This window comes from Pelmatolapia mariae, linkage group LG20 (genome assembly GCF_036321145.2).
Source record: "Pelmatolapia mariae isolate MD_Pm_ZW linkage group LG20, Pm_UMD_F_2, whole genome shotgun sequence".
NCBI lineage: Eukaryota > Metazoa > Chordata > Actinopteri > Cichliformes > Cichlidae > Pelmatolapia > Pelmatolapia mariae.
This window is the reverse complement of record NC_086244.1, coordinates 24,746,310-24,761,630: the sequence shown is the minus strand read 5'-3', so window position 1 is coordinate 24,761,630 and position 15,321 is coordinate 24,746,310. Positions and strand designations below refer to the sequence as shown.

The 15,321-nt window shown below is 40.6% G+C and overlaps 1 protein-coding gene across 1 annotated transcript; it reads left to right on the top strand.

Moving 5' to 3' along the window:
- Nucleotides 1-812: 812 nt before the first annotated feature.
- atp6ap1lb (ATPase H+ transporting accessory protein 1 like b) lies at nt 813-13,076 on the top strand. Its single transcript, XM_063464327.1, has 7 exons — nt 813-1,043; nt 7,860-7,897; nt 8,418-8,500; nt 9,814-10,052; nt 10,231-10,281; nt 10,419-10,662; nt 11,018-13,076. Exons 1-7 carry the CDS (start codon nt 910-912, stop codon nt 11,252-11,254), a joined length of 1,026 nt encoding a protein of 341 aa, XP_063320397.1. The 5' UTR covers nt 813-909; the 3' UTR covers nt 11,255-13,076.
- Nucleotides 13,077-15,321: the final 2,245 nt, after the last annotated feature.

The following is a 15,321-nucleotide window of genomic DNA, read 5'->3' as shown; positions in this document are numbered from 1 at the left end:
ACTCTTAACGAAAATCATCACATCATGGGATATGGAAATAAAAGATAGGCCTTTGAGAAGACGTATCGAGATCCTGCGGCGTCTCACGCATGCGGGCTAGATAATGAGGAGGAAACGGAATCAGCCGTGAGGGTCTTCAGTGCTGGACCCTCGCTCTCGTCTTACCCACGGCTGCTCAGCTGCTTCTGTCATCCATATTTGCAGCCTCAGTGGACAATTTCCTCAGCCTCGGGCCTTCTTCAGTGCTCACAACAACACATCAAATGAATTAATTCTGCTACTGTGGCAGCGCACTTGAGATCTAGGTCATGCAGCTTTGCCTCTGTGTTTCCCCCCCCTCCCTTCGGCCACCTAAAGACATGTCCACATCCTGCTGTCCTCCTACACAACCTGACCTTGTCATTCTCAGGTGATTTTCCACAGACATACGAGTGTGGCCGTTTAGTCTGTGCCTGTGTTAATGTGCGCAGGCGCGCGTGTCAACGTGTGTGGCCGAACGTGTGAGTACGTCTGTGCCCACTGTGCCGTATTTGTTTGTTTGTTTGTTGGTAGCATAGGTATGATGAAATATTTTTGAAAAAATGAAAAAAGAACTGAGCCACTGTGGCTTGCCTGCAGCCACGTGAGCATGAAAGAGGGGAAAAGAAGACCGAGAGTGCAGGAATGGATGCGGGAGGGTGAGCAAAGTGAGAGGCAGCAGAGGGAGGATGACAGAGAAGGGACTAGGGTGAGAGGAGAGGAGAGAAGGTGCAGCGAGGAGTGGGGGGACTGTGACGCACACCGATCGACTCTGCTCGCAGCTGATTGGCCGCGGTGCCTGCCAGTCAGAGGAGCTGGGTCTCGGGCGCTGCTTGAAGAGCAGATTATGAAGCGGAGCGCAACCAGCGGCAGTCTCCTCTTATTGTCTCAATGGCTGCACACGCATTCCTCCTCTGCTCCCTCGCCTTGCTGTCCGCTCTCAGCCGGCCTGGGCTCTCGTTCCACGACGAAGAAGCACAGCCAGGACTTACCTATGACGAAGTGCCTGAGATCTTGGACAGGAGGTAAATCCATCTCTAAGGCTGTGAACAGAGGAGGGGTGTAGGGGAGGGGGAGGGGTACACGGAGATGCATGCAGGGATGCTGAGATGCTGATGTGTTCTCTTAGGGTCGTTTTTATCGCCCCTCTCTTTCTCCTTTGCAACGCTTTTAAACATTTCACCTTGGGTATGCCTCAAATTATGGATTCGGGCAGTGTTGGTGTGCCAGAAAGAGCTGAGGTGCGAGGCTTTGTTTGTCTCAGTGTTGGGGACTGCATCAGACGCTGCTCATCGATCACGGATGGGGCTGTTGTCTCTGTACAGTAGTGCTGGTCTGGCAAGAGGAAGCTAAATAAGGTTGGGGCAGTGGGCCTGCAGGAGAGGTAGAGAAAGGAAGGAGAGGAGAAAGAAGAGAAGACAAGGAAGCAGGAAGGAAAGGTAAACAAGGATGGGACAGGGTGGAGAGGATGCATCAGGGATGGTCTGTTGGGGTCTGTTTACTGATGCAGTCATTGAGAGAGGAGGGGGAGAGAGAGAGGAAGAGTGGAGAAGAGAATTTTAGCCAGCTATGTCTGCATAATGCACATGCAGTCCTGCAGGTCAAATCTGGATAAAATATTCAGGGCTCAAATGTACAGGCATTCACAACAGTGTGACAGGGACAGCACCGAGCAAGCAGCCAGGGCTTTTGCTACCGCCAGTTCCTGCCTGCTTACAGAGACATCACAGCAAAGACCTATAATACTGTGCCAAATCCATGTAAGGCTCTTGAAACTATGCCATGCATGATGGTTCACACAGTCCTCTATACCACAGTTTCTCATTCAGTACTCTTTAATCATAGTTCAAATGATTTCCCTTGTTATTGCACTTTGAGTGTGGTAATACACAGTGGATGGGTGGGAGATTATTACTGCGATGCTTTCATTTATTGCACGAACAATCTTATCTGTACACATGTTTGCAAGTCCGGGGCACAAATAACTTGGATTTAGAGCCTAATATAAGAATTCCCGCGGGATTTCTTTCATTCCAGCTCAATTTGGAGTCGTAAAACCCAGACAGATACCCTCTGACAGAGAAAGGCTGCGCAAATATCTCCAGGGGTTTGTGAGCCTATTGCCTGGATCAAACTTTGTATGTAACTCTGCAACGTAACAGCTCTGGTCCCCAGACACAGCCTCGGTCTCAGCGCTGACACACTCCGAAATGCTGTTATATAAAAGCAGCCTTGTAGTGGAGCATAACACTGGAAACGTAGAAGGAAAGGTACAGTGAGATAGAAGCTGCTCCTTTTGATTGACTAGGTTTTGCAGGAAAGTAATGAGAAGAATAAAGGCAGGAAACTAGACATTGTGAGTGAAGTGATGTCTGGTACTGTAGCAGATGCAATATGGAAGTGGGCAAAGTTTAATAGCCTAGAGCTTCGCAGCATTATAAAGCTCTTTGCTTAGCCATAGACATATTTAGTATAAATCATAATCTATCTATAGCTAAATAGCTAAACTTTTAAGCAGGTTATAATTAAATACATTTTAAATAATATTCAAAATTTTCCAGTAAACTTTTGGCAATTTAATATATATATTTACATATATACTATAAATTTCTAGTAGGATTCAAATTAAGTTGTAATTTTGGAAATCACCTCGCTTGTTGTGCAGCTTTGGGCACACACTGAGAGAGAGCAAACGCAGGAGGTTCTGTAACTGTAGTTTAAAGTTCTTATGACGTGTTTAAAATGTTGTTTCTATTTGGACCTTTTTATGCTGCAAGACTAAGAAGTCTTGGAGACCTCTTCACAACATGCTCCTCTGATGTTGCGAATATAACAACATCAGAAGAGCATGTTTTAGTCAAACTTAAGTTAGTTCAGTTATTCATGGAATCCAGTTTTAAATTAGTAATGTCTCAATACATTTCTCAAACAGTTATACAAGTTACTTGGCCGTAACACAGTATCTTGAGTCTGTGACATCACACTTATACTTGCATTTTATCATCTCACTGTACAGCGAAAAATAGCCTCTGAGTGTTTATAATTCCCAGTGGTGTCTAGAATAGCACAAGATGTCTTGCATGCCTTCCCATATTAAGGTAAATTTATTCTCAAGTTACAAAAACCTGTCAATATAAATTGTTTTATATAAAACGGTGTTTTTTGCAAAGAACAGATAGCAAGTATACAATATACAACTCATCAAAGCTACAAGTTGCACCCACTCTCCCACACATGCTTGCTTCAGTCTGTTTATCAGTCATGTGGCTGTAAACTGTAAAAAGTGTATCCATCACATTCTGTAGTCAGCATGTGCTGAAATGTATTCTGGCTCTTTGACCTGACTTTAACATAGAGATTAGAGGTCAAAGTGCTAGATTTCCAGTAGATGACTGTTGAGTGATCCTATTTGGAGAAAGATTAAAGGGTTAAAAAGACCAGCAGCTAAATTTAGAATAGTTCACTAACTATTTAAAATCATAAAAATGTGTACAGTGTTTACAAAATGAAAAAAAAATCAAGTCAAAAGTGAATAATCATGTGTTCTAGTCCCTGTTTGAATGCATTCATAACGTTTCAGCACTGCTGCCCTAACCCTTAACCCTTTAATCTCAAAGGAGTAGGAAGATTTGCACAACTCTAGCACACAACCAGAGCTACACAGAAATGGCAGCCAGCAGTATTTTAGACCAACTCCTAAATCTTAATCTGCACTAATAAATCTATTAATAGGCCAACACCTGCACAGTCTGGGATTAAGACATGTTTTCCTGCCTTGCCAGGGATAATAATTTATTGTCTGATTAAATACTTTTAAACAATTGAAAGTAGAGTATGTTTTACATGCCTAAAAAATATTATGGCTCTGACATTAATGTTACCCAGCAATAGAAGTTCTTCCTGTACATTGTGAAATACTACCATATCTGGGTTTGAAGTTTCATGTAGGTATAATACAAGGAAATATGAGCAGTAAGAACACATCACTGGATGCACAACAGAGCTACACAATGACAGTGATTGTAGGTCTGAGAGATCTAAAACTAGTGGATAAATATATATATGTATATATTAAAGAAATGTTACCTCTCATCATTTTGTTACGTTTTGAATAAAAAATTCCGTTTCAAAATGGCGAGGTGAATTAACCACAGTCTTTAAAGTAAAACTCATTGTACAAAGGCTGTCGAATGTAAAGGGTTGGATGGACTGATCGTGGTTTACAGAGCATCACAGTGCAGCACTCAGCGCTCTGTGTTAGCAGAAGCTAATGGGACTTGTTTACAAGTTTGGGGATCAGGCACCACACCTTTTCTCTGCTCAGCAGCTCACAGCAGAAGCCCAGACGAGCCGAGATAATCAGCTATCTGCACGCTTGAGCAAGAATGTCCAGTAAACATGTACCGACTGAGATCCCACGTGTAGGGTTGATAGATTGAAAAACCAGATGCTGAAAACGCTAAAAGAAAATATCTGTAATTTTAAGACTGTCATCATTATGTATTGAGACTATCGTCATACTGTTAAAGTGGACACGAGTAATGCATGGGAGCATGTTTGAACATTTGCATGAGGGTTTTTTTTTTTTGTTATATGTGAGGGGACTGAGGTGACCGAAGGAGTGGCTCTGGCTTGGCTTTGATTATATAAAGGGTTTGTTCAGCACTCAGGCACCGTGTGACGGGCTGAGCCAATGATGGGGCTGCAGAAGTCCAGGTCTGCTGATATCACGAAACTGGCACAGGAACAATCGGCTGGGCTTTAGTTAGTACTTGCACACTTGCGCAGCCTCCTCTGGCACCTATCAGCCAGCTGAGGCCCGGGAAGATGTGCAGGAAGACGTCCTTATTTGCTTGTGGTTAATTTAGTTCATCTGAGTGTTAACCGGTGACTGTCGCTGAAATGTTTTCATTAACTCGTAATAAATATCAGATAAAAAATATATATCAGATATTAAATGCTTTTTAAGTCTTTTAGTAGCTATAATATCATATATGTCCCCAATATTAGTGCAGGCAGTCAGTCAGCAGCAGCCAAGTGTCTACCACGCTAGTGAGGTTTCAGTTGCAGCTGCCTGCTGCCAAATGTAGTGCTTTTGGCAGCTGTTTAATACAGTCATGCTTACCCAGCATTCACCTAGGCAAATATAAATATTTGGATTTACCATATACATAAACCCTGTTATTGTTTTTCATACAATAGCTTAGGGAGCCAGTACATGGGAGCAAGTTCTTTGGAATGTATACATAAGAATACAGACACATATTGCAGGAAGACTTGGACTTGGTGTAAAAGTTGGCACACGTGTGCTATAAATGAGGCTGAAGAACTGGCAGAGACTGACACTAGAGCGTGGACTCATTACAATTCAGCAGAAATCATCATGCCGATGCCGCTGAACTGATGGTTATTTCAAATTATTCCTGCAAATGCTCACCTGATAACTGCAGCAATGTAGCGCGAAAGCTGAAACGTCAACAATGTTGTTGCTGTGCACAGAAAACATTCGTCTCTATCCACATATTTCATTCCACAAGCTTATTGCAGAATTTCATGTTTGGTTTTTTAATATTTTTTTTATCCAAATACCCGAAATTATAAAGTTATTTCATGGAAAAAAAAACATAACCTGTTGTATAAGTAACAATGAGAAGGTCATATATCTCTAATAATGATTTGATATATTTTTATATAAAAATGAAAGGAGATATTTATTTCACACAAATTTACTGCCATGTTTTGAATTGAATTGGATTGCCATGGCCAAAGTTCAAATCGTATGGACCTCTGTACAGTAAGTCACGATTTCAGAGGTCAGGTCTGATGCATTACTTGTCTCCTGTTCTGAACGCTGCAGCCTCTGACATCATTCCTTAATCTCTTCATCTTGTTCTGGGCCTACGTCTCTCATAATTTGGGCCCCAGTGGACCTGGCCTGTACTTACCACTAATCCTAATCCATCTGACACTTCACTACACCATATTGCCCAGGTGGAAACGGCACCATACGGGCAAATAACTGCTCCAGTCTCCTGGCACTGATATGTCTGGCAGCTTACTCCCAGACTGTAACCGTCTGATTCCTTTTCATTTGTCAGCTGTCTGCTTACCTGCACAGTATCCCACCTTCACCTTGGGCTCCTAATTAAAATTGTGTGAAAAAAATCTGTATTTTTTAACTCCAAAATAAGTAAATAATAATAAATAAACTGTAAGAAAAGAAATTCTCATGTCCCCTTTTTATCACAGGATTTAACTGGAGGTTGTTCAAAGATCTTTTAACTACAGGGGTTGTTCCACTTTTGTCTGGACTTTTAAAGAAACATAACTGTGAGCAGTCCTTGACAGCAGATGTTTCAGTTGGCTTTTGTGTGTTTAAACTTAGTATAAATATTCAGGTCATCCTCATTCTGTCTTTTAAGAAGAAATTTGCAGCGTTGATATTCAACTAAATAACAAAGATAATATCAATGACAGAAGTTCCCTCCACGCATTGTTTTTGTTGTACTGCAGTTCATAAAATGACTTGAAATGCTGCTGAACAAAGCTGAGAAACTGACTAAAGTAATAGGGGATGACCCAAAAGACAGATGTTAATTGTAATACCCACTCCAACAGATCTTGGGATTTAACTTTTATAAGCCCATTATAACTAGCTATTGTGTAGAGCTTAGGAAGCCAGTCCAAATAATGGATCAGGGCAGGTCACGATCAGACTTCTAGCTGGACCACTGTAATAAACAAAAGTAGCTAGCGCCACTTCGTAAGCCAATTGTTGTATCACGTCTTTGATTAGACAGTTAAAAGGATCAGGATGAGCTTGAAGAAGTCCAGGCTGTGTGGAGTTTAGATAGACCAAGAGCAGCAGGGCAAGGACAAAGGTGTGGAAAAATCTGTTCCCAGTACACGATGTAGGTCAGTCCCAAATCAAAGACACATTTTTAGAAAAAGCCACACACCAGACAAACAACTATACAATGAGTAAATGTGTAGTTGTGCTCTGTGCGCTCCCATATGGAAAGAGTCTTTTAAATATGGCACATATACATGTATAAACAGATTAAAGAGGCATAATTACCTGTTTGGAAATGATTTAGCCTGTTTAAAGACTATTTTAGAAGTCTGACCAAAAAGACATTGTTATTCATTAGGCAAAAAACAAACTGAACTCATGTTTTTATACCCAAATTTGAGCCGGCACACTAAACTTTTCAGAGAAGCTTGGAATTACTCAAGCATAAAATGCAACAACTAAAAAAACAACATTTTCTGTTCAGGCATGCAAGTAAATAACTGTATAAAGTGTGTTTAACTATTTTTTTCAGCTTTTATTTGTATGACAGTAAATTTAAAAATTCTTTGATAACAACAATAATTAGATTTTAGCATTAAAAACATCACTTTAGTTAATAAGCTTTTACATACTGGTGAATCAACTATTACAGAGACATAAAAGATGATTTTGTTAGTTACCATTAATGTTACTTTAGAGCAGCTGTGGCATGAACCTTGCATTTGGTGGTATTTTGGTCTAAATGCTATGCTAAAACATAAAACATGTCATTTAGATATATAAAACAGCTTGTTTTGTTGTATGTTGTATTTCATGGAACATTCAGTTGTATGCAGAGTACATTAAAATGCACATTTTTTTGCATAATACTCAATTTTATGTAAACAGACCTTTTTTTTTTATTGTTGCTGTGTGTTTGCTGTATTTGTAGAAAATGGATTTGTACAGCTGTTACAGATTGAGGCATTATTAACGAAAGAAAACTCTTAAAAATTATCCTTTGTGTTGTAGTTGCAAGACCTCATTGTGTGTTCTGTCTTTCCCACAGCAAAGAGAACCCCAAACAAGCAACAAGAGTCACATCAAGTAAGTAACAAATCTGGTGTGACACAAGGCCTGATTCAATCAAACCTACCATGGTAATTTTGACAGTGATGTGTTGGATAGACGTGACAAATGCATTTCTTTCCTAACACTGGAGACATTCAGCGTTATAAAGTGTGGAGTACATATGATCCGTGCACCTCAGTGGGAAGACGTGCTGCTGTTTTTAGGCTCTCTGACGCAAAGGTGGAAAATTGATGAAAACATTCTTTTCAATTACATAAACGTATGTTTCTGGATCGAGATAAACAGTATTTGTAAACACTTAGTACCGTAACTGTGAAATAAACTGCCGATGAGTCAGTGTGATGACGCAAAACAGCTGGAAATAGATATGAGCCTGAGCAATGAGGTACACACAAAGCCTCTTTATGACTGTGTGTGCGTTTAATATCGTGCGAACTTCCATGATTATGTTGCAATCTGTAACGCAGTATTGCAATCAGCCTTTTTTGTGTACCAACATCTTCAACGATGCGGTAACGTGTGTACGTGTTTTCAGGTCAAGATGGTGAGTACGGCTTAGAAAGTGAAGAGGTTTATTTGACGCCCGAAGATGAAAACCCACTCAGGAGAATACTGCAGGTACAGTCTCTCTGTTCTTGCCTGGCTCTCTCCACCATCAGCCATTCGCTCACACATACAAATACACACCGAAACACACACTAGGATGCTCGCAAACAAAACAGAGCATGCTCACTCAGCCATACTGCATGACCTTGAATGTGGGAATATTGTAGTCTCATATTCACCAGAGGTAAAACATCTTTGCCACCCACACACAGGACTACTGCGACTGAAAATTCTGCAATAAACATGCTGTATAAGCTGTTGCATCCAGTTGTATCAGTTAATACTGGTTAACTGATTCTTTTATAAAGATTTTTATATCATTAACTGTTATAGTAACGACTGTAGTTTTAAAATGTTTTGGAAAATTGCCACACATATCAAGTTATTTAAAGAGTAATATCACAGTGTGACTACTTCTTTATATATATATTGTAAATTAGTGCTGGCTTAAGTCAAACAGCCTCCAGTGACATGTAGCCTTTGAGCACAGAGATTAAAAAGCCAGACAGAGAGGCAGTTACTATTTTCACAACCAATGCAGCGGAACAGCTGCCACACAAATATCAGCAAATTCAGAAAGATCCTGCTTTCCACGCACAGCTCCTTCCTCATTTAGCATTCAAGTGGCGGTTGGACCACTGAACTTTACACACGAGTGAAATTATAATCATGATGACAAGCTTGACAGAAAGGTGATTTTTAAATTGCCCTTTTGAAATCAAATATCACTGCATGCATAAAAAGGAGGCATGGTAGCTTGTGCACTAAGTCAAGCTTGCTTGCTGTGGAAATAAATCAAGAGCTGGTTGGCGATTGTACGCACGTATCACGCTGACATATGCTGTGGAAGAGCAACGGTGACAGAAACGGCTGCACAGATCGAGGAATAGGATAACTTGGATTTATGGTCTCTCTAAAGCCGTGTCCCTGTTAAGCAGCTGGATCCACCAGGATCTGCTTTTATGGAAGGGAAAAAAAGCAAAACGTTATACCGTTTCGTTTAGATGATTTTACAATGAATAAGTGGATTACTCTGTTGAATTGTTTGGGTCATGTTATATAATGTAATCACAGGTTACAGAATATTTTATTATTTTTATTGGCTTCAGCAAGAACAAATAGAAATTCTTTTGATTTCTAGATTAACTTATTTACTGAACACACTGTCACAGCCACTTCCAGCCTTTGAAAAAAAGCACATATAGAAAAGCGTAGAAGGAAGAAGCCGGGAATGCAAAAGTGTAGTTACTTGTGCTTTTTCTGCAGATATACTGTCATTTTTTAAATTGATCCTGTGCTTAATGACTTTCTTCATATGTTGGCAGCCTTTTAACTGGCACCATCCTGGGATGTCTCACAGTAAGAGGAAGCTGCTCCAGTCTCTGATGGGGCCTTATGGCCCGCTGAGTGTGTCTTACAACGGGAAGACTTGCATTCTGTTTAAGGCAAAGCGACTCGCAATCCGCTACAGGAACCACACCTTTATTGATCTAACTGAAAGGGTCTTTAACCCTAACTCACCTGTGGACACTAAAGGCTCCATCTGCACCAAAGAGAAAGCTACGTAAGTCACCGAGGACCTCTTACTGCGCAGTTGCTTTAACATTATACATGATACATTATATTTCAGAACCTTGCTATCAGACAAGGCAGTAGAAAGAAGATCTTAAAAAATGCACTGACAGTTCCTCTGGGTTTCTGTGTTAAATGTGTACGTTTCTTTTGGTCTTTTTCTGCCAAAGGCTTTCTTTAAAGTTTGGTGACGTGGAGGACTTGCGAGGTCTTGTAATAAGGTAAAAACACACTGACTAACTTCTTACATTTTATTTATCACATTCAACATTATTTTTGTATTAGAACGTACAGTTTACAGCGTAAGTGGTCGTGTGTGGACTGTACATCTAACAAACTGAACTGTGTCCTCCACCAGACTACAGATGTCCAATACTTTTTACGAGGCAGCTGGTCAAAATTGGTTCACACTAGACAGCGTCCACATCCACTACAACTGGACCCAAGAGGCTACATTCAATGCCAGCGAGGTCTACGCTCCTGCCACTTCCTCCTACCATTGCCAGCACGTCAGCAGCCTGCACAAATACGACACCCTGCTAGTGCCCAGCTCCCACACTGACACATCTGCTAATTGGCACATCACGTTCACTGATTTCCAGGTATACTGTCGCACAAAGGGCACAGCCTTTGTTGTGTAACTCTTCTAATAATGTCTGCACATTTGCTATTATATCATTGTTTGTCCTGGTCTCTATAGGTGTGCATGTATCTGTGTTTGCCAGCTTTTTGCCTTTGTGCTACGCCTGTTTGGCCATAGGTCAGTCAGTCTGTCCTTTTCCTGCCTGTTTGGCAGACTGTCAGTCTGTTTCCACTCTGTCTGTTTAGCCATCTGCTTAGGCTGTCTCAACCTGTCCATCTGCCCAGTTTCTCTATGCTTGGTAAGCCCAGTAAGAGCCAGTTGTCCTCTTTAGTTCAGCCTAATCTCATCTTTCTGGCTTCTCTTTGCTCTTCCAGATCCAGGCCTTCAATGTTCAGTCAGACAAGTTTGCATCGGCCAGTGACTGTGCTACTTTCCTGACACCAGCCATCCTTATGGGCTTGGTGACATCTTTGATTCTGCTCCTCGTCTTAGCCTATGCCCTGCATATGGTGGTACACCTCAAGCACATCGACCGCTACGAGGAGCACAAAGCCACAGTCTACTTCCCCCGTAGTCCAGAGGCAGAGTTGCCAGACAAAAACAGTCTGTGAAGGAAAGCGAAGAGCCAGAAGATGGCGGGGGAGAGAAAGCTGAGAAGCAAGGCTGAGGGGAGCACAAGGGACTACAAGATTGAAAAAGTATCCTCCACTGAATATTTGTTTAACAAAATGACAACTTTGCCTGTTCATATGAAAACCTTCTAAGTCTTAACTGCTTTAAGTAAATGTAGACCGTGGTGGGATACTTTTTCTTCTTTCCTCATTGACCTGCATCTTGGCGTCCATATTTTGAACGAAGCCTGTGGATGTTCAAGCCTCTCACAGAGATGGCTCATGACCCTGATGTCAAAGGTCAAGGTCTGTCCCGGGGCCCTGAAGGGCAACAGTGTATACAGTTCTTTACCCCAGTCAGCTATTAAACACCTTATCAGCCTACCAGCTGTAGCTAATACAGCTAACATCAGATGTATAAATGTATGTACTACATGGCCGACAAGCTTTTATGACAAAACTTTGTCTGACATTGCTGTAGAAAATACTTCAAAGAGCCAGTTTTATAGCAGAGATAGCCGTATTAGCTACATGCTGAAAAGTCTACTTTGGCTAGTGCAGTGTTTCCTAATAATGAGGATTACAGAGAGGCTGGCTTAAGTTGCAGCTTAAAATAATCAGATATGGCATGAAGTAGAAGGAGCTTGAAAAGCTTTGGACTGGTAAGCAAAGGGAAATTTCAGGAATCACTGGTCTAGCATCGGAGTGACTGGAGTGAATGTGCCAACACTACTGGCCCTTCAGAGCCTCTGGCATCTCTCACCCTGCCCCTGAACAAGACTGCTGCTTGGGACTTAACTGTGAAATGGCCTTTAAACAGACCAGCAAGATAAGGGGGTTTCTACCAACTAGCACAACATTGGTTAGTTGCGAAAGCACTAACCACAAACTCAAAGACTCTACAAGGAACTATGCTGCACAAGACGGCCCGTCTTAGGGCTTGGCAGGAACGCGGGTCTTGGGATGAAACGACTCTCGTTGTTTGACCAGGGGAGGCCACGGGTCCTCCATCTGCACCACTGGATTTGACTGCCAAAGTGAAGCTACAAAGGAGTTGCCATAAATTATGGTGAGAGACAGAATAAGACAATGTGAAAATAAAAGCTAACCATTACAGCTATGTACAAAACAAAAAAAGAGACACACAACATGTACAAAAGTGTCACTCTGCGGAGGTCTTTTTTTATATACATTGTAATCATGAAATACTATTAGGTACAGGATGACTATGCTAATCCTCATAACCAAAAGGATATACAAAGCTGTAGATACTTTAAGATCTCTATACGATCATAGCTGTTTACTATCTTCAAATACTGCACAAGTAATAAGCATAGGTGCAAGTAAGACATTGTGCTACAAGGATTGGTGAAAGTGTCAATGCATATGATTTTTACGACAAGGGATTAACATATTACATTGTTTGTCTATTTGTTTTACGCTGGGCTCGAGGATGTAAGGTCCAGTTTCATTAAACTGTAAATTACAGTGCAAATTCCTACCATAGAAGGACAATGCTATGGAATGCCGTCCATCCATCAGGACTCATAGATGCCATTATAATGCCAGATGCCACACTAGCAGCAGTAACAGCATCAGTAAGTCATTACTTCTGATAAAAACACTCAGCATGACAGTAAATAGATATCTTAACATTCAATATGGCAGTTCTGTCAATCTGTAGCAGTGTGAAATGTGTTCTTTGGTCATAAATGTATCCTACAAACTATGAAAAGATTGGAGGCAGTTTGTCTAAGCACAGACTGATGTAGATTGAACAATAAAAGATATTCAGAGGAAAAAAAAAGTCTGTTGTGTTTATATTAGAAGCAGTTTGCTGCACTTAGAAACATCAATACACATATTCAAAATATTATCATGTTTTCTTTTTGGTAACTTGACTGCATAATATTGTTTCAAACATTTTGTTCATCTTGTTAACTGTTATTCAAATTTCAGTTTTCCAGCACAGTGTCCAGGTCGGGCGCCAGGCCCCCCCTCCTGTGTGCCATCTGCTCTCTTCTCTCACCTCTCTCTGACCTAAAATGTCTTACCTGCCGGCAGATATCCAATAAAATTCCTTCGTGGAAACATCCAAGGCAATCGTAGCTATGAGTTAAATTGCAATCTCAAGCCAGTTCTCTTTTCTGCCTTTGATGCTTTTGAAAAGATGAACTCACAGGATAACTCTGTTTCCACAGTTTGAAATATTTTAACAGAGTTCACATTAAATTATTCACCCACCTGCCTCAGACTAGACTTGGCTATAATACGACTCTCCTTGATGATAAATAATTATGAAATAATATTTTCAGCCCTTAACATCACCCATAGCAGCTGAAATGCTACAGAGACACCTAGTGGCAACAAGTGATTCTATCAGCTAGCACTTGACAGTGGCAGTATAGCATCACAAATGTAGATTTCAAGATGTGGTGCATGGGTTGGGTCAGTGCATAAAGTTCTTGTTGAAACACACTGTTGCTTTTTAAGTCTACGGAGATAAAAAAAAATATATATAATTAAAAAAGTATCACTGAAGCAAACAAACGACACATAATTGACCAGACATCAGACAGAACTGTCAAGTGTTTACACATCTAAATGCCAGCAAATACAAAATTGGACAGGAGAGAAAACAATACTTATGCTTGAAGAATTTAAATTTTTTGTTAAAACGTCAGTCGTTTTTATTTTGTGGTCATTCTTGAAGTTTGGTGTTTTGTACCCTGTTAGACTTATAGTTCATTTCATTCATTCTAGTTCAGAGGGACTGAAAGTGTGAGACAACATGACATTAAAGGGAAATAAATTGTTTCACAGGACTCTGCATTCCTGTAAAAAACAACGAAAACACATACTGCCTCAATACACTTAAGTAACTAATCATAATAAATTGTGATCACAAGTAAATTTTGGTAGTTTGCTGGTTGGAGGCCTTAGATGTGCCACAATCTTCCTAGGAGTGAATGTCCCAGAAAATTCACCCCAAGGTCAGACCATGCAATTCCAAACAGCTACATCTCAGACTATGCAGGCCCCAGTTAGCATGTTACATTTAAAAATTCATGACCATAAAATTATAAAAAGACTAAACAAGTTTGGCTTCACAATTATAATTTACAACTGAGGAGTGCAAGGAGGTCCTACTTCTCTGACATCATCACCAAAAACAGTCATAATGCTCGGGTCTTATTTTCTACAGTTGACAGGCTAACAAACCCTCCTGTGTCAGTGGCAGCTGAACTTCATTCGACCATGGCCTGCAATGACTTTGCCAAATTCTTCACAGACAAAATCCAAAAGATTAGACAAGCAATTGGTACATCAACAGCAGATTCAGGATATGTACTGTGTCCACCGAAAAACTGTTTAAACACCATCAAACAGTTTCACCCTATTAACAGCAAAGACCTGGAGGACATCTTAGGTCAACTGAACTCCTCCTCTTGCTGTTTAGATGTCCTGCCAACAAGTTTTTTCAAAAAGGTCTCAAAGACTTTGGAGTCAGACCTGTTACAGATCGTCAACTTCTCTTTAATGTCAGGTGTGTTCCCAGAACCACTAAAAACTGCTGTAATAAAACCTATACTGAAAAAGGATAATCTTGACAAGACACAAATGAACAACTACAGGCCGATCTCAAATCTCCCATTTTTAAGTAAGATCATTGAAAAAGCAGTTTCTCAACAGCTCAATTACTTCTTAAAACAGAATAACTGCTATGATGCCTTCCAGTCAGGTTTTAGACAGAACCACAGCACTGAAACCGCTCTGACCAAAGTGTTTAATGACATATGTCTGAATACAGACAGTGGAAAAATGTCAGTCTTAGTTTTACTGGATCTCAGTGCAGCATTTGATACAGTTGACCACAACATATTACTCAAACGACTGGAGAACTGGGCAGGTCTTTCAGGAACTGTACTAAACTGGTTCAAAACATACTTAGAAAACAGGAAATACTTTGTATCAATAGGTAACTTCACATCTGAGCAGACAAGTATCACATGTGGAGTTCCCCAAGGTTCCATCTTGGGACCCCTTCTGTTTAACATTTACATGCT